The 27,364-nt window shown below is 47.8% G+C and overlaps 1 protein-coding gene across 1 annotated transcript in view; it reads right to left on the bottom strand.

The window, feature by feature from the left end:
• SLC25A11 (solute carrier family 25 member 11) overlaps positions 1 to 27,119 on the bottom strand; it is a 90,081-nt gene extending 62,962 nt beyond the window's left edge. Inside the window, exon 1 of the mRNA XM_086946215.1 lies at positions 26,984 to 27,119. Within this exon, the coding sequence (XP_086802341.1) occupies positions 26,984 to 27,060 (77 nt within the window). The 5' untranslated portion in view covers positions 27,061 to 27,119. The remainder of the gene's footprint in view (positions 1 to 26,983) is intronic.
• Positions 27,120 to 27,364: the final 245 nt, after the last annotated feature.

Raw genomic sequence — 27,364 nt, 5'->3', positions numbered from 1 at the left:
GATCCAGGTATCAACAGTTCCTGGCAGTCAACACATCAGGCTAGGTCTCCCTTAAAAATGGAGCTATGTAGAAAGGGGAGTAAAGAATCCGATATGATGCAGTCTAGTGTTATCTCCACCTTGTGTGTGTAAGCTAGCTGGAGGTTTCGGGAAACATCGCCCCAATGAATTGTTTAATGAGAGCGACCTTTGACTGAGTAACCTGAAAAGGTTATGAAGGATTACTCTAAAAAAATTGCTCTAAAAATGGCACTTGGCTGAGGGTATGCTGCTCGTATGTTTCTATAACAATGTACATTATCGGGCGAGTCCGGCATGGTTAGGCTCTTATTGAGGGAACCGGTTGTCATGTGGCGGTGCTAGCTGTGCGTGTCACAATCTGATTATATGGCCGCAGATTATGTGTATGCGAAGACACTCCCACCGGTATATCCCTCTGACCTGGCTTGTGGCGTCTAGGTGGACGACAGGGCAGGCGGCAAGTTGTTGGTGTCTAACAAGTACTACAGAGGCTGTCCTCGATTGTATACTCGCAAGAGCTCGCTAAAGCGTCTCGTAGTTGGCCACACTGGCGGTATGGTGCGGTAGCAACTCGCGCCCGTGTCTCTAGAAGTGCCATTAATACATGGTATCGTTGCAGCCTCAGTAGAGGCGACTATGCCGGTAGTGCTTAAAGAACCTGTATCTTATAGCGGGCCAGCTGGTCTGCGTGCGTTCTCTGCAGTGATGTTCCAGACAACCGCATCGAAACCTGAAACATGTTGGGCGTGCATTCGCGGGCCAATCCTCACCTTAAAAAATCTGTATCAAGTGGGGCGCACAGTTTACTTACGTATCGTAGTCCTGTGTGGCTCATTACGACCTACCCCCACTGCCGGGTCCGGGGGGTGCCCGAATGTTGTGGTGGCGGCCATTAAATGAGCGTGAGCATCATGTGACCGGAGTAAGTTGTGTACCCGATCACATGTGAAGCTTGAGTTACGGCGGCATCCATTACAGAGTGGAGTTAATTAGCCTGAGTGTCAGTATTGGTTCTATTGGGCAGGGGAATGCTCCAATAATAGTTACATCACCATGAGATTGTAGAGCATATATTTACTACGAGCATTAAAACGGTTTATAAGGAATGTGCAAATGCTGTGTAAAAAATGTGTGAAAATACCGCCAAGGCCACAAAAGGATCTAGCGGAGGGAGGGAAATGTTTAATATGTGGTGAAGTGTACAAACAGCGAGTTGCCTAGCCAATGGTAAGGGAATCGTTGTGAACACACATCTTGTATGCGACACGGCGATTGGTTAGGTTTCACAGTAGGGGCGAGCGGGCGGGCAGAGAGAGTGAGGGGGCGGAGCGGGGGTGTGGGAGGAGTGCGGCTGGCTGCCTGATAGAGTGGAGAGCGGGCGGGCAGAGAGAGTGAGGGGGCGGAGCGGGGGTGTGGGAGGAGTGCGGGAACAGACGGGAGGGGAGGAGAGTAGGAGGAGGAGTAGGGGAGGCACGGCCTAGCGGCCGTGCAATCAAGAAGTGAGGGGGCGGGAGAGTAGGCAAGGCAGGCGGCTGGGGCCATGTGCACGCGCTTTTAAGCTCAATGCGCATGCGCATTGAGCTTAAAAGTCACGGGCACTGCAAGGAATCGCCACGATTCCTTGCAAGTTGGATAAAGAGTCGATGAGCCCCCATAGTCTCGCTTGCTCGATGCGCATGCGCATCGACAGGCGAGACCTAAAAACTACTAACTACTTTCGAAAGACTTTGCAAACAGAAGTCCTTTGGTGCCATGTGTTTGATTGTACACAGATTTTGTCAGCATAGTGGAGCTCGCCAGGCCTATTACAAGCTAGAGAAACAAGCATGTGCAATGCAATAGGTCTCACATATGTAAGAGTTAGAGCTATTGGTATTGTAAATGACAATGGCTTTTAGCTATGTCTTTTGGTTTATAGTGGAGTGGATGTATGTTTGTAGTGGAATTGTGTGGTTTGAATTGGAATGGTTTGTTGTGGAATTGTCTGGGGTGGGTTTGTTTGGAGTGTAGTGTATTTGTGTAGTGGAATTATGTAACATGGTGAAGAGATGGGGTGAGAGCTGCACAGAATAGATAGAAATGAAGATAGAGAGGAGTAGACAGTTTGTGCAGAAAGTGGGAAATGAATTCTAGAGGAGCAGAAAGAGTGTGTGAGAGAGAATGAAGAGGAAAGTAGGCTACAGACGCATAAAGAGTGGACGCAGAAGAGACCCTTAGAGGCTGAAGAGAGCATGGGTTTGAGGGATGGAAATGTTGAAAAGGCATGGGAAAGAAATGGTGCTTGAAGATCTGAAGTGAACTAATATGAGAGGGGCGAGAAGAGTGCGCGAGAGCAAGAGAGAGAAGGATGAGAAGAAGGGGCACCCAGAGAATGGGGGAGGCAAGAGGTCGACTTTTGCAAAGTGAGAGGTGTTACAGGAAGGTAGTATGTGTGAGCAGGCAGTATAGAGAGGAGATGGGGAGTGGGAGGGAGGGAGGGAGGGAGGGAGGCTAGGATGAGAGGGGGTAGTGGAATTGCGAGATGAGAGGGGTAGTGGCAGTGTGATAAGAGCTGCAGTGGGTGTGTGGGGGAGAGATGACAGGGTTGGTGCGTGACTGTGTGGCGTTGAATGAAGTTATGCTTACTGGAGTAACGGGTCGTGGTGTGAAGTGCATTTATGTGGATTGCTGGGATGTGGTATAGATTGTAGTTTTGTGGGGTGTTTTTATGTTGTATTGAGTTGAGTGTACATATGTGGGGTTTAATTATGTTGCACTGAGTATTATTATGTGGAGTGTATTTATGTTGTGTGATGCTGAGGTGGTGGTGCTGCAATGTGCGGAGGTGATGCTCAGGAGGTGCTGAGTGATGTTGAGTTGGTGCTGTGCTGAGGTGATGCTACACGGTGGTGCTTCGCTGATGCTGAAGTGGTGCTAGGATGATGCTGAAGTGGTGCTGGGATGGTGCTGAAGTGGTGGTGGGGTGGTGCTGAAGTAGTGGTGGGGTGGTGCTGAAGTGGTGGTGGGGTGGTGCTGAAGTAGTGGTGGGGTGGTGCTGAAGTGGTAGTGGGATGTGCTGAAGTGGTGGTGGGGTAGTGCTGAAGTGGTGGTGGGGTGGTGGGATGGTGCTGAATTGGTGGTGGGATGGGGCTGCGCTGATACAGAGGTGGGGCTGCACTGGTGCAGAAGTGGTGCTGGGATGGTGCTGAAGTGGTGCTGCGCTAATGCAGAGGTGGAGCTGCGCAGGTGCAGTGATGCCGAGGCGGTGTTGTGGTGATGCTGAAATGGTGCTGTGCTGAGGTGGTGCTGTGGCCGAGTGATGCTCATTTAACATTTAGAAATTGCTGAGAATTATAACGTGGAAATTTGAAACATCCTTCATTTACGTATTGTAAATCGCCTAACTGCATGGAGAAGCTAACCTAGTGACAAGTAATGCTGATGGAGAACAATGAGATTAGGACTACAAAGGTTGCGCTACTTGGCATATCAACTGCGCGGGAACTTACAGCCAATCAGAAAATATTGGTCAAACACTTCACGTTTGTCCCGAAGCGTCACACCACAGAAAAGGTACCGCATGTGCCACTTGGGGCTCTTCTAACACGTTATAGCACCACATTACATTATGATAGGTCTGTCTCTGCCATTTGAAATTTTAGAATAAAAAAAACCAAGCCCTCTTTAGGTGTGCCTTTCAATGACCCTTGAAGATGCATTATAGGTGCATCCACCAGACTTTGGAACTCGCTTCCACTGAGGTTAAAAGAGGAGAGACATCTGTTGGCCTTCAGGAAGGTGTTAAAAACGTGGCTTTTTAATCTCAAATGTGGTTTTAAAACTCTTCGATATCCCTTGTCTTTTGAGCTAGCGCCTTGATACCTTCAGGTGAATGTTTCGCGCTTTATATATTTCTTTTTCATTTCATTTAACCTTCATAACCCACCAACCTAAAAATCAAACAAGACAGGACGAATCTAACCAAGAACAGGTATTTGGGCTTCTGTTGGTTTCAAATACTTCCTGGTTTTCCCGCCTCATCCAGAATCAAGCAGAAGTGAGAAACATGCAGTAAAACATCCATCTAGACACGCAAACAATAGATCAGGGCGCGTGAAGCTGCATATTGAGAAAGAGCCCCTCCTGGGTAAGACAGCCTGAACAGCGGGCAGTGAAGTGCTGGGCATCAGGATGGAGGCTCATGGCGGCTGAAGGCCTTCCTTCCCCTGCTCTTTCCATTCAATGCCAGGCGTCAGGCATGCAGGTAAGTGGTAGAACTTCGCAATAACACAGTGTCCTCATAGTACTGACCTCGACGTATTATCTTAAGACACTGCAACGAATAAACAGGGTTTGAGCTTTTACTGAAGGTAGATCTTCCAATGACTCGGTGTCTTCGTATTTTAATTAAGAATATTAAAATGATTAAGACCCGCAGATCAGTGGTTTGGTCACTTTAAAACAGAGTTGAAAATATGCAAAGCATCCTATGTGGAACACTTGCACAATTACTGTGCAAACAAACGTGTCCTCGTTGTGCCCGGAGCATGTAATCCCGCCTTCCCTGCAGTATGTACGACCTGAGGAGGCTTTACATTACAGCTCACCTCAGACTCAGGAGGACATTTTGCAGGCCTGTGCTGCTGTCACGAGTACGCCTTTCGTTCAGATCACAAGCTTCTTATGCATCTCTCTGCCTGTGATCCATGTTCCTGCACACAAGGAGCGTGCAGTAATCACTGCACGGGCTGCAAATAACGTTTGCATGTTCTTAAAAAATGTATCTAGCAGTGTCTCTGCATCCCAAGGAGTGACAGGCGGGTGGTGGGGGGAGGGGGGGGGAGGCGACGTCACAGACTTGCACCGAGCATGAAACAATGCAATAAAAAAAAAAATTACATTTAAAAAATAGAGGTCCACCAAATAACAGATAAGCTATCTAAGTGTAACGAAACTGTACTTGGCCGGTGCTCTTCTGGAAAAAACACAGAAGTGACGTATCGCTGCCTAAACCAGTTACGAGGCAGCACAAAAGACCAACAGCGCACTGAACAAATGGTAAGCAGCAGGCGGGAGCTACGTCCTTTACTGAAAGCGACAGGTCTTGCAGACAGCGCAAGCGCAGCCATGGCTCGACCTAAAAATGCAATGAATAACTATGTAGTGCTCTTCAAACCCAAACGCCCTACCAGGTAGGGCAGCAGTTCTTAACCTTTTCACTCCCGTGGACCCTCACTGAATCATTATTGGAATCTGGGGACCTCCACTAAGTCAATATTGGAATCCGGGGCCCCGGTTTGGACAATTTAGATGATCTGAAACTCAAAGAAAATAAAACAAAATTACAGAAAAAATCATTCATCAAACAAATACTTAAAAGATTGAATATTTTATTTAATTCACAAACGGCCAAAGGCCACCCACTGTCTAAACTATATTCTGTTTGATGCACTTGTGCTGGTCCCACAAATCAGTTTGAGGATAGCAATTACATTTTTTGCCTCCAATTTCAAATTCCTTCATATTACAGAACATTTGAAAATGTTCAATCTTACATTTTGCATCTTTATTTATATAAACTTTATTAATCTGTTAATATTTTAGTTTTTAAGCAGCCGAGGGCCCCCTGCGTAGGTGTTGTGCATCCCTAGGGGTCACCAGACCACTGCGCTAGGGTGTCTGTGCGCTGTCAGAAGTCACTGGCACTCCTCCTGCCGACTCAGTCATGATTATCTGGCTCCCAGTATGCTGCAACTAATGGGCATCTTGAGTAGTATACATCTTAGTATCCGGGACTCAGCATACCACCAGAACACCTGCGCCCAAAAAGACTTTATTCCAGCCTCGTTGGCCTGTGCGTGTATTCACGCCCTGGAGTGGTGTCACCACAAAACTAGGAACCACCTTCAAACTTTACAACCAAAGACCCATCTGCTTGATTCCAAGCACGTCCAGGCAACTGGACTGTTTCCACATTACTCACCTCAGATCTGTACTAAAAAGATGAAACTCTTGCAGACCTCATTCCATATTTGTCCCCTTGGACGGATCATGAAAGCCTCGGTGGTCTTCATGAAGACACCTGGGCCTCCTTGAGGACCACATCTCTCTTCAGCCTTTCACAAACTGGACCATGCAGGGCTTCTGAAGCATTACATTTGGGGAACAGAAGAATCCTTCTAGTATTTACCTTTGACATGAACAGAGGGACAATTTTCCAACTAGAATCATAACACCTGCTGTTCCCATTGGCACAACTCTGGACCAGCTTGTCGGCCAACCTGTTCTTTCAATCTTATATATCACCGCACACGTTTATCCACGTCACAGGAGCTCCATATTAAATACCTCAAACTTCCAGCTGCCTTTTGAGTTTCACTGCTATCCATAAACCCTTGCACACCGACATACATTGAACAGATGAGCCATTTGTACCATCACTCTTCCAGCTGTTGCAATCTCCCTCTTACCTCCTCTCAGATACGGGATGGAAGATGGTTCCATGGTTAAGACACCAAGTGGCTTCTGTCATAGTCCGGCTGAATCTCAGCCACAACATTTAGAACTCGGCTTACTATCCATCTCTAGGCCTTAGAAACAGAGATATCCAATTAACTGCTGAGAAAGTCCATTCACTGGTTTCTCAACTCAATACACCACAGCTCTGTGTTTTGTTCATCCACACCTGTATGAACTGCTTGGGGTTTCCAACCAGCGGCTGTGATCTGCATTTAAAACTACGGTCTGAGGGTGTTGACGAGCATCTCTTTTAGGCCACTCCCTCTCATCGAGAATTGAACAGATCTTTGCATGGAGTCATTCGATTTGTGGAACAGAGTGGCTGCCTAGAATATTTTTCACTAGTAGCGCAATATACAAGCACAATGGAAGTTAAGGTGGTTGTTATTAAATTATTGTATACAATTTGCACATTGGTGAATGAATGCACAGAAAGTCTTGATATGCATGTCTGGTGTCACTTTCCCCTCTCCACTAGAAGAGGGTGTCAACCCCAGTTGTACTGCAGATTTTCCTGGGTGGCAATCATCCCCATAAATAAAGATTCCTTCATGTGAGTCCCTCTGCTATGCTGCTCATCTAAAAGGGTTTACGCTTCTTGAACGAATACATTCCACCAAAAGTGACCATTCCTGGTAAAAGATGGCATCACTCCCAACATTTTTTCACATCTTAGATATACAAGCTTACCCTTGACATTCAACTTATATTTTAAGCCAAAGTTGAACAAACTGCCAAGTCTTACAACCACCAACTCAACTCTCAGAAGAAATTAAGTATTCTGCCACCACGCTGCTTAGAGTTAGTTCTGTCTTTCTTCGGTCTCAGTAATAGACTTGGATGACAAAACTCAAACGGAATTGGTTCAACGAAAAGCTGCATTAACCTGGGCTGCCTGCTTCGCACCTGGATCTTGAATGCTCAACCGCATTTGCTGGTTCTCAAAGAGCAGCACAATTGATAGAGTGTTCACGGTCTGGAATCTCCTGGAGCCAGAATCTAATTCAGATCATTGTTTCTTTCACATAAAGGTCAGAAGACCCCAACCTCGCTGCCTTGATCAACATCTCAGGAGGTTCAAGAACTCTTGAAGACTAGAAAAACTCCCAATCTGTCACAGAACAAGGTAATTGCAAGAAACTTAAAAACACTCCCACCAAACCTTTGTACGTACTCCACCTACCCTCATCAACTTCTTTACAGCTCTGAACAGTTTAATCTTTGCCAATCTTACAGAATCTTTCTCTGTGATCTACCCTATGTAAGGAGACAGATCTGAAGAATATTTGTGCTGTTTTTATTGGTACTTGAGCTGAGGAGTCCAGAAATAGACGAGCCTGGAGTTAAGGCCTCCAGAACTGGCAACACTTGAGATAAGCCCCCTAAACTGCCCATGATGTACAGACTTGGGCCTTCAAACCCAGGCGCTATGCTCTAAATAATGATGTAATATTCAAAGTGAGACTTCAATGGTACCATATTTTGTTTCATACAATTTTTACAGGTACATATCTAAAAGACAAATTATAACAGGCAAAACAATAAACAGCAGATGGATTAGATAGAGGTGACAAGAAAAAATATTACCGCTCAGACATTATGGCTCACAGGGTGATGTAGACATTATAACTCAGTTTAGGACCCAAGAAGACAACCCCTGTGTCCCTTCGTCCTTACCTTAACAACAATTTTCAATACATCCCCATTCAAGCTCTGAAATCTTCACTTGCTCTGCCATGCATCTGGATTCTTACAATGTAATGGTTCTTGTGCCAATAGCCATACGTTCAAGTCATACAACCAACTGTAGTAGGACAACCCCACGTCTTATAGCCGGCGATTTGCAATACTTCTCTTTGCAAGAAGTAGGGATACCGCCATTATTTTATATCTCATATTTTTTCTTTTTGGGGCTTGGGTGGAGACCCAGAACACATGGCTTTTGCAACAAAGTTATTGTTCCCCCAAGTGAAGCCCTGAACACTCCCTCCAGAGGACACATCCAGAGCACATCTATGAAATCAGCATATCTTGCTGTATCGGAGCGAGCTAGGTACATTTTACTTATGATAAACGGAGTCCGGAGGAACTTGTATTGCCTGATAAAGAATATTAACATGCACGCCTCAGTGTTCATAGGACTGGAAATCAAAGTCAGGTGATGTGTGTGCCCAAACTGATGAAAGAACAGGCCGCAGTAACACCCGGAAACAGATTAACAAATTCACCTTTCAATGGAGGCTGCCCATGAATTCCACATTTGGAGACATTTTTGAAAGTTTTTACAAGAAAGAACACGAGGTAATGGTAGAACGTCATCCTGCGCAGTTGGGAAAACATAACCACCCACCAACCCAGCCTCCGATCAACTAAAACACTTGGCTCAAAACCTTGGACTAGCCTGCACAAAGGACAATGTGAATTTGATCCTCTCGGGGCCTCCAATACTTAACGATATTAACATGATACACAGTCTCTTACCCAAACAAAAGATTGGGACACTCACAGAACTAGATTGCGACCATTTTACAAGGGGTAATAATGGCAGAATATTTGAGATTCAACGAGGCCCCTCAAGGACTCAAAGCGTCCAACGTCCCTCATATATTCCCACAGGACCCAACATTCAGAAAAGACTGGTCGCTGATTGCATAGCACTGCACTCGAGATTGGCTTATTCTGATAATTAAGACTGCCAAGAGATTATCCAAGGCATTAGCAGTAAAAATACAAACTAACAAAAGTCACCTCAGCACAACAATAAAAATCACTACTTACAAAAGAGGCTAGAAGAAATCAACAACGAGATGACAGAATATAAAAAGGTAAAAACTTCAAAAGTATGTAAAACGACTCATGAAAAGGTCTATTTATATTCTGCACCAGATTACACGAGAGGAGAAGAAGAATGGCAAGTTAAACACAGTCAACAGGGGGAGGTTTCTCAGATACAGAAGGTGGAGAAGCAGGAAAGAACAACGGGGCAGACTGAGAGGAAGAAACAGGGGGAGACCATGGGGGCAGCTTTTGGCCAATTTTCCTAACTTTCCAAATATGTTTTTCTTAAATCCATCCCCTTCTCCCACCACCACAACTGGGGCACACCTTTCAACCAACAGATGCCCCAGAGATTCTCGCAAAATAATACTTACTTTTTCAGGAAGATGACAGGGATGCAGAGGCAGGAAGAAGAAAAACGTACAAGTCCAATGGCGAAACAGTCAGCCACAAATACAGACAAGGAGCATGACAAGAGATCCAGCACCTGGGACCAGCAATAATACAACCTCATAACAAATTCAACAGAAAGATTTCTGATACCAATATGGTTAATAAGGGACTAGGATTCGTCCCCACTCAGACGCTTGACATATTCAGACTCCATTTTGAGTTAGCTAACTTTTTCAGAAAACTGAGAAATAATTCTTTTGTTTTGGAATAAAGAGAGTATTAGTGACAAAAGTGAGGCAGGCTTATTAAGGAAGAAGCCAACCATCAGCCCCAAATGTCTGCAATTTCAGTTTAGTTCGTAATATTTGAACAAGCAGTAGTCAATGACGCAGAAGTCATACCCAAAAGAAGAAAAATTGTCCACAACATGTCAAGAGAAGAGAAAATGGCACTAGAGGAACTGAGGTCGGACACTCCAGGATAAAACCTGCAGATAAAAGAGGGGGACTTGTATTACAAGTTTCCACAGAACGTAGCAAGGAATGTATCCACCTCTTAAATGACAGAAAGAATTACAAAATCCTCAGTACAGACCCGACACAACACCGGACGAGGGAGATCAACGGCATGATGGAGGAAGTGGAAACAGTTGGGGGGGGGGGGGCGGGGGGGGGGATTTCTAAACAGACTTCTTGACACCCAAAGACCCAAGAACACAATACTTTTACACCCTCCTTAAAATGCACACAAACATAATACCTCCACCGGGAGACATGATAGTTTCTGCAATAGGTTCCATTTAAGAACCTTTGTGGATCTGTGACTTTTTTCTAAAGCCATGGCAGAGAGGGGCTCAACCGATTTAAAGGATACCAGGGATCTTTTCGTCCTCCTGAAAGACATTAGTGCTGACCCAGAAGAAAACCTCCTTATATGCTTAGATATTGAAAGCCTCTGCACAACCCTAACCCAGGAGGAGATACTAGAGGTCATACGTGAAATTCTCTATTCTGCGAACTGGGAATATTCTACCCCACCAGACTTTGTGTGCAAAACTAGCATTAACTAGAAATATTTTTGAGTATGATGGCGCATAATATCTACAAATGTATGGTACTTCCATGTGTGATGCATTTGCCCCAGGTATAGGCAACCTATTTTTGGCTGATTTTGAAAGGAAGTTTATCCAGAGCGACTCAAATCCTTTCAGAACCAACATATTAACCTGGAAGAGCTACATTGACGACATTTTGCTAATTTGGAAAGGTAATATAGATTTGACTACTCCCCTTTCTCCAATGATTAAATAGCTGTAATGCACACCTTAAATTTAGACACACGATCAGCAAGGAGTCTCTGCCATTCTTAGACGTGCAGATCTTCACGGAACAAGGTGTCCTGTACACGGACATACATCACAAACCCACAGATAAAAACAAACCTACTGATATTTGAAAGCTTTCATTCCCAACGCATTGTAGGAGAAATTTCCATATGGGCAATGTTTACGAATAAGAAGCAATAATAGCAGGATCTCTCATTTTAGAACACAGGCAATGACTCTCTCCGGGAAATGGAGGAACACAGCTACCTGGAACAGATTATACAGAAAGCTAAAAAGAGGGCCAGAAACCAGAATAGGGATGCAATTTAGGAAAGAAGATACATGGACAACCACATCACAGACTGATCTATGTCACTGCTTATAACAGACTCAAATCAGGTGGAAAAGATCGGGCAGAAGAACTGGTGTATACTAAACACAAATTCCCTGTCCTGAGAAAAAACTATGATTTCACACAAACGAGCCAAGCTACAGAACGCAAGGCATAGAAAAAGCACACGCGACAACATGAACATATCTTGAAGGCTCAAGTGACCCAGCAGAAGCTGAAATGCGTCTGGCTGCAAACAAGGGTAACAAGCAGAGTCTGGAGGATGCCAGGAGGTCCTAGGCGGGCTTTTGCCCTTGAAAAGGTTAGTGAGAGGGGCTGGGGGTTGTAATAGTCCAAACACCCAAGCAACAGCGGTTTAAGATCTAATCAAAACACTGAATTCTCTCACACTTTGCGTAAAGTGTGACTACAGGGTCGACTCACCTCTAAGGCTCTATGAGACCCGCATATAAGATTAAAAACAAACATGTGGTATGAGCGGGTGATTTTACATGGACAGTAGACAAATTGAAGATACCATATCACCAATATAGAAGGCTGGAATGAAAACCTCAAGGATTTCGAGTTAGAAAAACATTGCCTTGAAGAAAAGGAAAACGTACGCGCATCACTGAGTTGACGGTTTAGTAGCATTCACTGCCTAAGAAAAAGCTCACCAAAAAAAGAAAGACATATATACAATGAATTAATGTTTTAACAAATTACTTCTCAAAAATGTATAGCTTACCAACCAACACAAATATGCAGTATGGTCTGTGAGCACGACATGCAAGTATGAGTAATGCATGAATGATAATGAAACAATAGTGCATGATTCATAGAAACACAAACCATAGTTGGCAGCAGTAGTAGGAATCTATTAATCTTGTTGGTCCTGAAGAAAGCCATTTGAGCATAAAGCATTCAACAAGTGACTGAAACATGTAAACCTTTGATGATGTAGGAGCCCAAAATAATTCTACATACATCGACCCGCCTATTTTAACCTCATCAAATGATCTGGAAAAGAATAAAGGTTTAGAACATTCTGCATTCCTAAAGGCAATTTTAAATCATAAATCCTACCCAAGAAAACACACAAAGTGCTCCGTTATTAATTAACGTTGAGCCTTTCCTAAAGAGTAGAAGTGTGCTCTCTCTCTCAGATTTACAGATTCAATAGATGGGAAGTGGAGCGAACTCCAACTAAACCTTCTCTCTCCGCCTCTCTGGGGCTGTTATAATTTCACACCTTCTCACAATACAAGAGATAATCCCAACAAGACTGAAGCAGAGTCAGCAGAAGAATACAGACCTAACACCCTAACTTACCCTCTGTCAGAGAGAAAGGTCTGCATCACAGGGAGCATTCCCTTTGGGATAGAGGAAGAAAGAAGATGAGGCTTTTGCTACCAGTGGAACTGGCTTAACCACAGTTGCACTTGTCATCAATGGCAGTGGATAAGCAGGAGGAAACTCTTGCGTTGGTGTTTGAAAGGTGGTGCTTGGGGCAGTGACTTGTAAAAAGCTTCAGATCGCCCGCCTGTTTGTAACAGGCGCTTCAACTGCTGTGCAATAAGCTGCCGGGGGGCTAAGTATGGCTTAACACCCTCCCGCCTAGTAAATGCCACTCGGCAACTAGAAGCTGGTTTATCTCGTTCATGTGTGTACGTAGACGGTTGTGTGTCCTGTAACTTGTAAGAACAGGACTTGGGGCCGAGAGCTACACGAAGCACGTCATGCCGTCCCTACACACAAAGGGAATGTCGACAGCTCTGCACCTAGCTTCAAGGCACAATGCTGTGCCCATGACTTACTGACCCTCTTTAATGCAATTATTGCTTAGCAATAAATGTAAAGATTTTCTATGGCAGTAAAATATAAATATTATTTAGGAAAATTGTCATAGTGTATATATGCCCAATGCACCATAACACAGTCTAGTGGCGTCACCCCGAGAATCAGGTTAACGGGAGATTGAATATTCAAGGCATATCGCTGCCACCGCCCCCAACCATAGGTCCTTATAACAGGCTCCCCATTCCTCCTGAGTGCATGCAGTGAAGCACAAAGAGTATTTCTATTACTGTACATAATCCTGCAATGCACACTGCGTGGATTTGAGTGCACTGATAGCATTTCAAACAAGCTCTCACTTATGAAAATGTTAAGCTTTTTCGGCATTAAAGCAGCATAACTAATCTTTAAGAAAAAGAAACAACTGCATACACCGATCATTCACCTCAAACATGCCACAGTGTTGTCCTTATAGCGATGAAGGTTCTTTTACCCGACCCATTGTGATCTTTTTCTTGGTGTTCTTGAACATCTGAGAGTCTACCAAGAGTGCCCCATAGTCTTCTGACATTCCCTAGCAATGCTCCAGGATATGAAGGCTAGAGGGTGCACCCAAAGCGTAGACTTAAGGGCAGAAGAAAGGACCCCCTACCCAAGGAAGAGTGGTGGGTGGCTGCAGGTAATCGAATTTATTGGCACAGGCCTTTCTACTCTCACCCCTAGCAGGGGAAGGATGCCCTGTTAAAATTCATTCAGTTACCCTTAACATGCGTCCTTCACTCCCAGTGTCTGTTGGGGGGCTGTAAGTCATGTATCATGCTTGTGTGTTTTTGCTCATGTTTTGATTTACATGTGGTATGTACACACCAGGTGTGGTATGACTGATGCCCTTTCAAAAGGCATATTGCTTGCTGGAAAACTGCTGTTTCTCATCCACAGGGCAAGAAAATGCTTTCTAGTTCACAGATCAGCCAATGGCTGCACCTCGAAAACGTCCTAAAAAGTTCATCCTGTCTTGCGGTAGTACAAAATAATGTATACAAGAACCGCACCTGAACACAAGATTGATCAGTGCCTCCAACTGCTAATCTACATGAAGATAAGCGGACCAGCCCTCGGAAGGTGTCAATATTCTGTGGCAGTCTGTGGCCTCCAAAGTTTGCGCTCTGCCAAGGGGCGCTTGGAAGTAGCAGAGGCCCAACACAAGGAGTGCATCTTGTCTCTCTTGGAATCAACATTTTGTTGACCAATTAGACCTGTCCTTCCCTCCTCCGTGGAAACCTTTGCGGAAAGTCAGCGAACTTGCTCTCCACTTGTCTGCTTGAGGCAGCCATTTGTGAGCTATGTACTCTTCCTTTAAATGGTCCTTTTAACACCAGAAGCACCACCTTTTAGGTCTTGCATAGACAGCGCTTGCGCTGTCTTTTCGAGACATGCTGTATATACTTTGTGGGCTTAGAGCCCGCCCTTGCTTTTCATTTGTTTCTTCGAGTGTTCTTTAAAAAGCTTTGCTTCTAAGTGGTTAAGCTATCCTATTTGTCCCTCCCAGAAGGCACCTGTTTAGTTTTCGATCACCATTTTGTGACTTGGTGATCCTCCCTTCGTCTCTAGTTCTCCCTCACTCTTTCTCTCGCTCTCCCTCTGGGTGCACCACGCAGACCTGCTTTGTCCCTCCGGCCAAGTATACATTATGCAGCTTTGCAATTTAGGCAGATGCTGGGAATGATTCCCTGGAACCAAAAAATCATATGTTGGGGGCGGAGTGACTGAGCAGTGGGTAGGCCTTAAGAAATGAATTTAATCGCCCACCAGGGATTGGAAGCATTGTAACCCCACTAGAAAACAAGCATTGTAAAAGCCAAAGACACGAGCAAAGGGCAGTCATATTACAGCGTTAGTAATCCATCTTACAATGCTGCCTGACGCCTATAGCGCCGCAGACCAGGTCTGCAAAAAGTGGCATAGGAGAAATCCTGCACCCGTGATTCACACCCCATCAGTCACCTATGTCACCTGAACTATAGCTCCTTTACTGGTCTCGTATCGGGGTTATATCGCAGCGACTAAATGTGCCTTGTCTTTTACTATGCTGCTACTCACTAACCTCCGATTCCAACAGGTAAGTAAAGACTTTATTTTTATAGTTGTGGCTCTGATTCAAAACTTCTTATTATGTGTTAGTAGTGGGTGACCCTGTATCTGAGTTACAAACCGGTTCCCACTTCCCGGAGTGAGACTTCACTGCTCACCTTCAGTGCTGACATGGGACACTGAATCACCAGTGATGAATGAGAGCGACGACGAACCAAAAACCGGCAGAACACCCACAAGCCACAAACAGGCAGAGCGCCAACCAGCCTTAAACAGGCAGAGCGCCCACAAGCCACTAAGAGGCAGAGCGCCCACAAGCCAGAGGCAGAGCGCCCACGAGCCACTAAGAAGCAGAGCGCCCACGAGCCAGAGTGCCTACAAGCCACAAACAGGCAGAGCCCAGGAGGCTGGGCAGCGTTAAAGACTCACAGGATTCAGTTCTGTAATCTCTCCATTGCCTTCCATCTGCCTCGAGTCTCCCTCCAAGCAATGCCACGACTGCAACCTTGCGGCCACAGTGAGCTTTGTGGTGCCTTGTGCTTCGTGGATGAGATACCCACTGATCAATCTTCCATGAGGGGAGCCTGCTTGGGTCCCCCTGCTACAAGAAGAGCTTTCAACCAAAGAATAGGACCTTCCTGCACGGAGAGGAACAGTCATGCTACCCATCATAAAGCGCGTCAAAGGGAGAGTAAGCGCTATTTAAATGTAATTGCAATACAGTACCGCTGCTGCGAGACATGGAGCGACAGTGCTGCTTCAGTATCCGTTCTGTCCATCTTAGAGCAGCTTCAGTAAACAGTACCCTTACACAGAAGCCAAAATCACACTATTTGTCGATAACAGTTTATCCACCCCACCCCAATCTTCTTGTCACAGCAATGTACGGATGACAACTGTTACTCGCAGACAGCACCAAATCCTTGACTGTACAGAGAGACCCCTCAGGGCCAAGCACCAAACAGAATCCTCTCTAACCAGAACAAGGGGGACACTCGAAGTCCAGAGTGATACCAGCCGCTGGAGATCCAGCCTCCTTGGCATGGACAACGCTGGTGAAGCATGGACTCTCTCGCAGCCATCCCGGATGTCTTACACAACCTACACAAGACCCCTCTGGGACAGAGACAACCACCAAACAGAATCCTCTCTAACCGGAACCACGGGGACACTCAAAGTCGATAGTGATACTAGCCGGTGGAGATCCAGCCTCCTTGGCATGAACAACACTGGTGAAGCATGGACTCTCTCGCAGCCATCCCTGATGTCTTACACAACCTACACAAGACCCCTCTGGGACAGAGACAACCACCAAACAGAATCCTCTCTAACCGGAACCAGGGGGACACTCGAAGTCCAAAGTGATACCAGTCGGTGGAGATCCAGCCTCCTTGGCATGAACAACACTGGTGAAGCATGGACTCTCTCGCAGCCATCCCTGATGTCTTACACAACCTACACAAGACCCCTCTGGGACAGAGACAACCACCAAACAGAATCCTCTCTAACCGGAACCAAGGGGACACTCGAAGTCCAGAGTGATACCAGTCGGTGGAGACCCAGAAAATTGGCATGAACAACACTGGTGAAGCATGGACTCTCTCGCAGCCATCCCTGATGTCTTACACAACCTACACAAGACCCCTCTGGGACAGAGACAACCACTAAACAGAATCCTCTCTAACCGGAACCAAGGGGACACTCGAAGTCCAGAGTGATACTAGCCGGTGGAGATACAGCCTCCTTGGCATGGACAACAACGCTGGTGGAACTGCTGAGATGTATGGACTCCTTCACAGCCATCCCTGATGTCTCACACAACCTACACAAGTTCCCTCTAGGACAGGGACAAGCACCCAACAGAGCCCTCTCTGAACAGAACCAAGGGAATACTCTACGTCCACAGTGATACCAGCCAGTGGCGAGCCAGCTTCATGACATGAACAACAGCGCTGGTGCTGAGATGCATGGACTCTTGCAGCCATTGCCTGATGTCTCACACAACCTACACAATACTATACACAATCCAACTTCAAATTGTCCTAAAGAGCCTGTTGTCGGAAGGCCTGCTGTGGATGGGCCTATTGCCAAAGGCTCTCTGGCTCAGAGACCGACCTGTATGGAATTAACTTGACGGATGGTGCAGAAATGAGAGAAGAGTTCCACAATACCAAAAAGGATCATAAACTCCACTTCAAAACCTATGTTTGAAATGAGGGTTTTCCAGCTTTGAATGTAAACCATGCCACACCAATTTGGAGACGTAAATTCATTTTCAAAGTGTTTGCATCAAACTTGAGTTTGATCATCCTAAGTTCAAAAAATGTTGTGGAAAGGCAGCCAGATGGCCTCCAGCATTTTCAAGTAGCTCAAGTAAAGAAATGATCCACCTGTTCTTAATGATCCCATGTTCAAGTAATGAGACCACCTTTGCTGGGTGCTGGACAAAATAAGCAGCCAGAGCAGGAAAATGAAGAGTGACATAAGATTCCTTTCTGGCCACCACAGCACTTGGCGATCCCTGCCCACCAACGGGGGCTTGAGCAGCCTGCGCTTGGTGCCAATTGATGTTGTGTAGACCTTTGCCCATGCCCAGCCAAGGTCTAACCCTCTTCAATCCTTGCCCAAGACCAGCAACTTCAGAGCAGTGCATGTCTGGCTGTCAGGTCTGCATGTGTATATCACACCCAGGACATATGCCCACCATCTCTATCCATCAGCAGGGACTTCTTTGCATGCCACACAGCAAAGGTTGCACTGTATGCCAGAGCTGCGATTAACCTTCTGACATCCCTGTCTATCAGCAGCAAGGTGAGAGCAATTTCTGCCCGATACACACCCAGTGGAAGAGTACGCCTTGCAGGACTACAGGACAGAGGTAGGCCTCCTCATGGCCCCCGCCAGTGACTGATGTCCTCCTTGAACTAAGATGAACTAGAGGCAGTGGAGGCTGCTATGGTATGCTAGTTGGAGGGGTTGGGTCCTGGTGACTGCAAACACAAACAGTGGAACAGATTTCTTCTAATAACCCCAGCTAACAGCAGCCAATCTGTTTGCAGCAACATTAAATCACTACTATTTACCCAATTTAGAGGACCAGCAAAAGCATTGAAATAGGAACAAAAGCAGGTCACATACACTAATCACAGCAACCAGCATTAATATCTAATACCCACACACCAATAAAGCAGCATGCACTGCCGGCACGGCATTGAGCTCTTCTACAGAGTTTGAGATCCAGTTGCATCTCCACATTGTCTACAACAGTCTCCACGCGTCCTTAGCAGGGGGAGGGGTGGGGTCTAGAAGGACAAGTGCTGCACGGACACGGATCTGGATTTACTTTGTTAGTGTTTATTTCAGGTTTAATCTTTACTACCCTGTTTCCAACCGTCTGGAAGACAGAATAGTCCACTTATGTTTGCTGCTCTTTCATCTCTCTTGGCATGAGAAGCTCTGGACAAAGATACAATTAACAAACAGTCATCAACTGTACTAAACACCCAGACACAGAGACCAAGTGCTCGGCCCTCAAACACTGGCACTTCAGAAGACCACAAATGAACCTGTAGGGTCAGCTGGGCGTAAATAAAGCGGGAGCCAGTTAAGACCTGGAAGGATCCCTAACTGATTCACTGAAGGGCGCCAAGGACAAGCTCACATACAACACTTCCCCAAAACATGAGAACCGTCCTATCGTCAAGACCATGGCTAACAGAGGTTGAGCTTCCTTCGGTCTTGGTGGATGCATTTTATTAAAACTGCTGAAAGGTGACGCGTCATCAGTTCTTATTCTCAACAAATACACCGTGCACACCGGCAGAAAGAAAGACCAGAGTCTAATGTTGCTTGTCTCCCTCCGCCAGAACCCCCTAGACAAGAGGAGCCGAGCAGAGCCCCCGGCCTTGGCTACAATGCTCGAGTGAGTGATGGCTTCTATGACTTGTTGATGTATAAACATAAGTTCGCTGCCACAGGAGAAACCACAGGATTACTTTCACATCCACTTTCCCTCTTTCAAGTCCATAAGCAGTTAACGGAGGAACCACTGTCCGACATGAGGCATGGTGACCCGGGAGCAGAGAAGTGATGTGCGCCCATCTAGAACCGTGCATGCCCTCACTGCCTCTTCACTCTTCTGAACCTTGGAGCATCAGCCTGGTCCTTCCATCCCCTTGCATATTCTAGATGTTCAGTCTCCAGCCATTGGTACGACAGCACTTCTTCAGCCTCTGCTCGGACATCTGCACACCAACTCTGATCATCAGTATTTGCAAAAAGTCACTGTCCCTCCAGCGACAGGGAGACGTTTATACTTTAATCTGCGTCTGCAAGCCCTGACCTTTGGAAGACATTAGTTGACAACAGGCAGGCTGCAGAGTTACCACACTGACTGGCTTAGGGTGAGAGGTCCTTCATGAGGCCACCGAGGAGTCTGCAAACATGGTCTGGTACTTAAATGCTAACCTGTGCGACCACATGGAAGTGCCTAAAACAAAATCCAGGTTCGCTGCAGGTAACGGAGGCGGTTCAGAGAAATGGTATCAGCCTGCTGCAATGCCTGGGAGATCTCTCTCCCAAATGCATGAGCGCCACTAGGGCTGCCAAAGATGCATTATGTTTAAGGTTTATAGGTGCTGGGAATTGAACCCTTCCGGCAGAATCATTAGGATGAAAAGTGATTGCGTACGCAGTTGACACCAATCGCTCTTTGCTTCTAAGGGAGCCTCCTCTCAAACGGAGAAGACGCTCAGGGACTTCATGGAAGCGGTCTTCGATTGAATGCATAACATTTGAAAGGTAACGAGGACAAATTGCAAATCTTCTTTTAGGGTCCCACACAGCTAATTGAAAGGAAGCGGTCTGGCCTCCCTCTTTACCACCCCCTCATCTTCAGTAGCTAAAAACCTGAAAGTCAAACTGTACAATGTACAATTTCTGTTACCTCAGATTTCAGCAGTGGTCTGTACCTGCTTTGGTTTGCTCCGGACCCTCTAGAAATGTTTGCACTTACTCCCTGCAGGAAGTCAGTGGTACGTGCGTTGGTCCATTCCAGTATGGACTACGCCAATGCTCTCTACCGGGGGTGTCTGAAGATTTGCTGCATCGCCTCCAGGTTGTGCAAAATGCAGCGGAACGCCTTATTCTGAGACTTCCAAGATGGACGTCGACCACCCCGTTGTTAAGATCTCTTCACTAGCCGCTTACTAAGTAACACAACCTTTTCAAATCCCTGCCTCTGGTTCAGCTTGCTTTGTTTCAAGCCAGCCCTGGCTAACTTGCAGACAGATTCCTCCCTATTGTTCTGCTAGATCCTTGCGGTCAGCGTTGGCAGCTCTGGTGGTAGTGCCTCGAATTAAGTGTATGAAGAAGTAGTTAAGGCGTTCTCAATTCTAGCTGCTGAAGCCTGGAACCAGCTCCCTTTGGACCTCTGGTCCCTTCCTTCGGGGGAAGTCTTCCATAGGAAGATGAAAACTTGGCTATTCTCTTCCGTTTATTAGTGACTTTCCTGGTTATGTTTTGGTATTGGGTCTTTCCTCCAGACTTAGCGCCAGGACACTCAGTTGAGTAGTCATGCTCTTTAGGGAAAAAACATTCATTCATGCAGGACGTCCAGGTCCCGTCCTTAGCACTTGAGGGGAGGAAACATGAGACGCCCCATGTGTTATTAGGAGTAAACACTCTTTGGATCAGCAACAGACATAATAGGATCCAATCACTGGAACTGAACATTTGAATGTAAAGACAGCAATTACTGTGGGGGTGAGGCTTGTTTCACAGGTGGAGCACGCCTATTTTACTGCTAAGAGCTACTCTCTGTTCACGTACATGACCCTCCTGGCGTCAGCACTGAACTCATCGCCCTCTCCATGACTACAGGTCACATCACATTTTTTGCTATGTACAACCTACAAACAAGCTTTGCAAGTACAAAATGCCAACAGTTACTTTGACTGACTGACTTAATTACTATGAAAAGCAGCGAGGCAGCCAGGATGCAATGTAACCGGTTAGCCGGATCGCCACAACAAAGCACAAGCTCCTGTCCCTCACGCACCACCAATGCCTCTGAATGCCTGTCCAGGGGGAGGGGTGCTGTGGAATAAAGAGAAGAACTCCCTTTTGCACCCCAATGATGTGCTTTTGAGTGCAAGCAGACTACCAGACCCAACAATGGCCAAATTGTGTTTATTGAGAGTTGTTTTGTTTAGAACTAAAACAGATGAGATCTGTAGTGCCATAAGATACGTCTTTCAAGAGGGATGTAAGCTTTCTCTTTTTTTAATACATATATGCTGAAGGCATTTTTTGTTTTTCATAAAGCATCTGGGGTCACCGAAGCTCAGACAGATGACATTTTACTCTCCCAACCAACAGAAGGGCGTGTTTGAGTCTTAAAACAGTGCCACCTCGGTGGAAAGGGAGGACAACACCTCTCTCCCCTAAAGTCACCTGAGCAGGTTTTCTTCACAGAATGTGATCTGTCTATAAATGTTCTCTGCATGACCACTTCCACAAGGCAGGAGTGCTAGGGATGTGCCATAACACCTTCTGCATTGACATGGGGTCGTGTGTGTAAGAGGGAACAAGGCATGTGAGTGGAGGGGGGGGGGGGGTGAGCTCTGGAAGCAGGCACATTTTAGGAACCAAGGCTGTGAGAAAGAAAAGCTCCTAGTTGTCAATTCAAACCCCGACCAGCTAGTCGCAGCGTTGTTGAAAAGCACAGTTTATCTCCTGTCTCTTATGAGTGAGCAGAGGTAGAGAGCTCCAGATGGCTCACTAAAGCTCTTGGTAAAAGGGACCTCAGAAACACAGGAGGAGGAGGAGGATTTAGGAGGTGGGGGGAGCAAGTGTCTAGACTCACAATACACCAACACCACACTCCCCTCTTAGCTTAGCGCCATGATGTACCCGTGTTCACCAGTATCACGAGACCCGGTACACAAGTGCATTGAAGTGAAGCCCTTCGCACAAGGGGACTATGCACAGGCCCTGTGCCCCCCTGACAGTGGAGCACTTGCTGGCATGCTGAAGCTCACCTGTTCAGAGGTCTGTGGTGCCCACATGCCAACCTTGCAAGAACAGCTGTGCCTGCTTCACAATCGGCTGCAGCATCTACAAAGCCACCTGACACCCCAACGTGCCTGCCAGACAGGACCATGGCCCCCTGTGGGCTCGAAAATGTGCAGCAGAACAGCGCAGCTGGAATCCCAGATGTGCAAGCCGACCACGACCAGTGGTCAAGCAGTCTGCTCCTGTGCCCTGAGGGGTTGGAAATACACCCAAGTCCACGTGCACAAGCCACACCCCTTCCCCCTAACAGGAGAAGGATACACACCCTCCTCTGAGAACCACATGGTCTTTGTGTAACTCCGAGGCTGCCTGTGCGATCTCGAGAGCTCTCTGCTCTTTTTATAGCACTATGCCTGCAAGTGACAGCTCTGAGCGCTACATTAGTACCCTTGCCACCTCATCAGCATCCTGTAAACCTGACTTCCTTCATCTCATCTGTAACTACCTGCCTGGCACCCACCCAATGCAACCACACTCTACGCAGGAATCCCAGCCAAACACCTACGACGACTACAACGCATCCAAAACGCCCCCGCCCGACTGATCGTCAACATCCCCGCCACAGCCACATCACCCCCCACCTGAGAGATCTACAAAGGCTCCCCGTCAACAAGAGGATAACCTTCAAGCTCCTCACCCACGCACACAAGGCACTCCACAACGCCGGACCAGCCTACCTGAACAGCAGACTCCGCTTCCAAACCCCCACCCGCCAGCTCTGCTCCGCCAGCCTCGCCCTCGCCGATGTCCCCCGCATCCAACGAACGACCTCCGGCGGCAGATCCTTCTCCTTCCTTGCCGCCAAGACCTGGAACACCCTCCCTGCCCACATACGCCAGACCCAAGACCTACTCGCCTTCAGAAAACTCCTCAAGACCTGGCTCTTTGAGCAGTAGCAGCACCCCCCCTCTCCATAGCGCCTTGAGACCCTCACAGGTAAGTAGCGCGCTTTACAAGTACTCTGATTGAATGATTGATTGATTGACACCTGTGAACCGCTCACCCACGCCCCTCTTTGTTCTGGCACTCTTCTGTAACACCTCTCTCTTGCACAGAACACTGCAGCTGCACACACAATAATCCCACGCAGAGGTGTCCATGGCTGCCTTGACACGCTTAACACACGCATCCTTCCACACGTTACAGCACTCTTCTCTGTGCCTAAAATAATCTTAAAATATGGAATGCACTAAACACCTCCCTCAAGAGCCCTCTTCAAGAAATGCTTAAAAGGGCCTCCTTCACGTACCTCAACAGCACAGATCTATTATTTCACATCCTGAAGAACAAACTTTATTCAGCATCACTTCCTGCTTCACGGGTTTCCATTTCCAGGTTTAATAACTCGATTTATGTTTTGTTATTTAAAGTTTTGCTTTCTCGCTTGTGTTTTTACTACAATGCTAAAGCATATCCGATTATCACGATCTTGCTGTAAACATCTCGGCCTGTGCCAGCTGCTCCAGCCGGGCTCTGGCCTGCCGCAAGGGACCTTAAAGATGGCACTGCCAGCCTGGAGCAGGGTTGGAGAAGACTTCGTGTGCTAACGCTGCTGGGCTTGCTTTCTAACGGGGCGCAGTTCATTTCTCCAATGAACATACGACCAGGGGGGGCTTGCCTTAGGAACGGGCCCTGTCCTCCAAACTAACAGCCCCTCTGCCCACCATCAAGACACCGACAGGTGCATGGCAAGAAGCGCGACCAAGAGCCAGCTGGGCGGACGGAGGGCAGCGAGTGACCCCGGGAGGAATTCACAAGCGCCTCTCATCCATTTAGTGAAACAACTGCTGGGCAAATGGCTTTATTTTGGGAGTTTTATATAGCGCGAAAACGACACCGTCCGGGCATCACAGCGCTGTAAACAGCAAAACAAGTTAAGCACAAAGGGCGCTCCGTCTGCACCGCCAGCTGCCAGTGGGGGGTGGGGCAGTGCAGAAGGAAGGGACGGGAAAAGGTCAAAGTTGAAAGGCGTTAAAGACTAGGAACGAACTTTTGGTAAAGTCTGCCCGGTGTTAAGGTGTAGGACAGATCAGATCACGCCGGACCCCATCAGCACTTGGAAAGTGACGTGCAGAGTCGATAATTTAGTAGAAAAAACCTCGAGACAGCAGAAAACGAATGAAGAAAAGTGGGCAATATGTACTCATGGTAGCATTGACACCCCAATGCTATTTCTGTACAGCTCCCCCTGACAACGGAGGGCATTCGTCAGCTTTCATGCTTTTATAAACTGCAGTTAGCGAGCTACATGTATATTCTTTTCTATATATCCTTCCTGCTTTTATTAACACCCATTGTTTACTCTTTCAGAAAGCGCCTTGTTGTTTTAGGTCGAGGCGCTGTAACCCTGGTCCCACAACAGCGGCTGATTATACAAACGCTACCCCTTGTTCCCTCCGAGGAGCAGCAGGAGGGGTCCCAGGGCAGGGTCCAGGGCTTGGGAAGTGTACCCGACACTTAGGGGCAGAGGACGGAGAGCACACTGCGCTGGTGGGAAGGGTTCTATCAGAGGGCTGGCTCGACTTTCAAGGGCAGTATTCTGTCCTGGGGGCTGGACATCCAGTGTTGGGGGGGGGGGGGGGTGTTTAGTGGGGCTCTGCATGAGAATGGGTTAGAGACAGTGCACTGTATTCTATGGGGGGGCAGTATATTGTTTTATGTGGAACTGAAGTCTGTAGTTTGGGGTGTTGTGCATGACGTGTTGAGAGGCAGGGTGGTCTTCTTTAGTATAAAGCATTCTAGGGACTATGCAAGCAGTGGTGGGGTTAGGGGGCAGTCTGGTCTTGCAGGGGGCAGTATCCAGGGAGCTGTCTATAGAGTATACAGGAGTAGGCAGGCAGTAGACTGGATCCAGGGTCCCAGTGCATGTAGTATGTCTGTGTAGAGGGGTCAATACAGGCTGTTCTAAGAGTATTGTTTCCGAGGGATCCCTGGGTTTCTTCCTCATGGGCAGTACCTGGGTGCTGTGCACGAAGCACTAGGGCTAGGGGACAGGCTCGTCTTCTAGGAAGCAGGAGACAGGAGAAGGGGGCAGTAGACCGTATCCAGGGTCACCAGTGCATGCAGCACATGTATAGGGGGCAGTATGTACCAGTGCATGCAGCATGTTTGTAGGGGGCAGTAAAGACTGCTCAGGGTGTAGTGTCGCCTTCCCGCTGTGTCCTTGGGGGACAGTCCCCTGGGGGGTGTAAGCGGTATCCTGCTTTGCATGCAGCTTCGAGAAGTAGGGAGGGGGCAGTAGGTACCAGTGCATACAGCATATGTGTAGGGGCAGTAGGTACCAGTGCATGCATGTGCATACGGGCAGTAGGTACCAGTGCATGCATGTGTATAGGGGCAGTAGGTACCAGTGCATGCACGTGTGTAGGGGCAGTAGGTACCAGTGCATACAGCATATGTCTAGGGGCAGTAGGTACCAGTGCATGCAGCATGTGTGTAGGGGCAGTAGGTACCAGTGCATGCAGCATGTGTGTAGGGGCAGTATGTACCAGTGCATGCAGCATGTGTGTAGGGGCAGTAGGTACCAGTGCATGCATGTGTGTAGGGGCAGTAGGTACCAGTGCATACAGCATATGTGTAGGGGCAGTAGGTACCAGTGCATGCAGCATGTGTGTAGGGGCAGTAGGTACCAGTGCATGCAACATGTGTGTAGGGGCAGTAGGTACCAGTGTATGCAGCATGTGTGATGGGGCAGTAGGTACCAGTGCATGCATGCGTGTAGGGGCAGTAGGTACCAGTGCATACAGCATATGTGTAGGGGCAGTAGGTACCAGTGCATGCAGCATGTGTGCAGGGGCAGTAGGTACCAGTGCATGCATGTGTATAGGGGCAGTAGGTACCAGTGCATGCATGTGTGTAGGGGCAGTAGGTACCAGTGCATGCAGCATGCGTGTAGGGGCAGTAGGTACCAGTGCATGCAGCATGTGTGTAGGGGCAGTAGGTACCAGTGCATGCATGCGTGTAGGGGCAGTAGGTACCAGTGCATGCAACATGTGTGTAGGGGCAGTAGGTACCAGTGTATGCAGCATGTGTGATGGGGCAGTAGGTACCAGTGCATGCATGCGTGTAGGGGCAGTAGGTACCAGTGCATGCATGGGTATAGGGGCAGTATGTACCAGTGCATGCATGCGTGTAGGGGCAGTAGGTACCAGTGCATGCAGCATGTGTGTAGGGGCAGTTAAGTGTGCTCAGGAGTGTAATGTAGGCAATACTTGAAATGGAAACATAGAAGTGCAGGTATTTCTTGTTTCTTGGGAAGTGCAGGTACTCTCCCTTCTCAAAATGCAAAGGTGCCAGTCCTCAGTAGCTGCCCATTGAAGGCCCTTGGTGTGGGGCCTTTGGGGCAGTGTCTTCAGGGCGCTGGGGGCAGGATCCGGCCTGGTTTGGGAGTGGGGGCACCCCATCCTGCAGACAGGGCAGGTACCATCATCACATTCACATACTCTAATGTTGAGGGGGTTGGCCGGCACCACAGACTGATGGGGGGGGGGGGGGGGGTAGGGGGACTGGGGCTGGTACCACAGACTCTGATGGGGGGGCAGGTACCACAGACTCTGATGGGGGGCAGGTACCACAGACTGGTGGGGGCTGGGGCAGGTAGTGTCCCGGGGCGCAGGGCCCCCCGCCCCAGCCGCCGGTGTCAGGCTCCCCCTGGGGGTGCCCCGGCCGTGCCTTACCCTGCCAGCCCCCCGAAGAGGAACTTGACGGCCTTGGGGGAGGTCCGGGGCTTCACGCTCTCCGCCGGGGCGCCCATGGTGATGAGGGACAGCGGCAAGGTGACAGCGGCGGGCCATGGAAGGGAGGGGGCGGGGCCGGCGCGGGACCACGCCCCCTGCACAAGGCTCCGCCCCCTGCACGCCCAACGCCATCTTGGAACGGAGCCCTCCCCGCGGCGCGGAGTCGGGGCGCACAGGAAACAAGGAGGGCGTCCACTCTTTATCCAGTGCGGCCCTTCAAAGCCGTACATCCTGGAAAATGTTTATATTTACCTAATGTCGAAGACAGTGTTTTCAATATTATTAGTTAAAATGTAATCAATGATTATCCTTACTGTAACC

The sequence above is a fragment of the Lissotriton vulgaris genome, chromosome 12, assembly GCF_964263255.1.
Source record: "Lissotriton vulgaris chromosome 12, aLisVul1.2, whole genome shotgun sequence".
Classification (NCBI taxonomy): domain Eukaryota; kingdom Metazoa; phylum Chordata; class Amphibia; order Caudata; family Salamandridae; genus Lissotriton; species Lissotriton vulgaris.
Note: the sequence above shows the minus strand (reverse complement) of the source record. Positions and strands in the feature narration are given on the sequence as shown.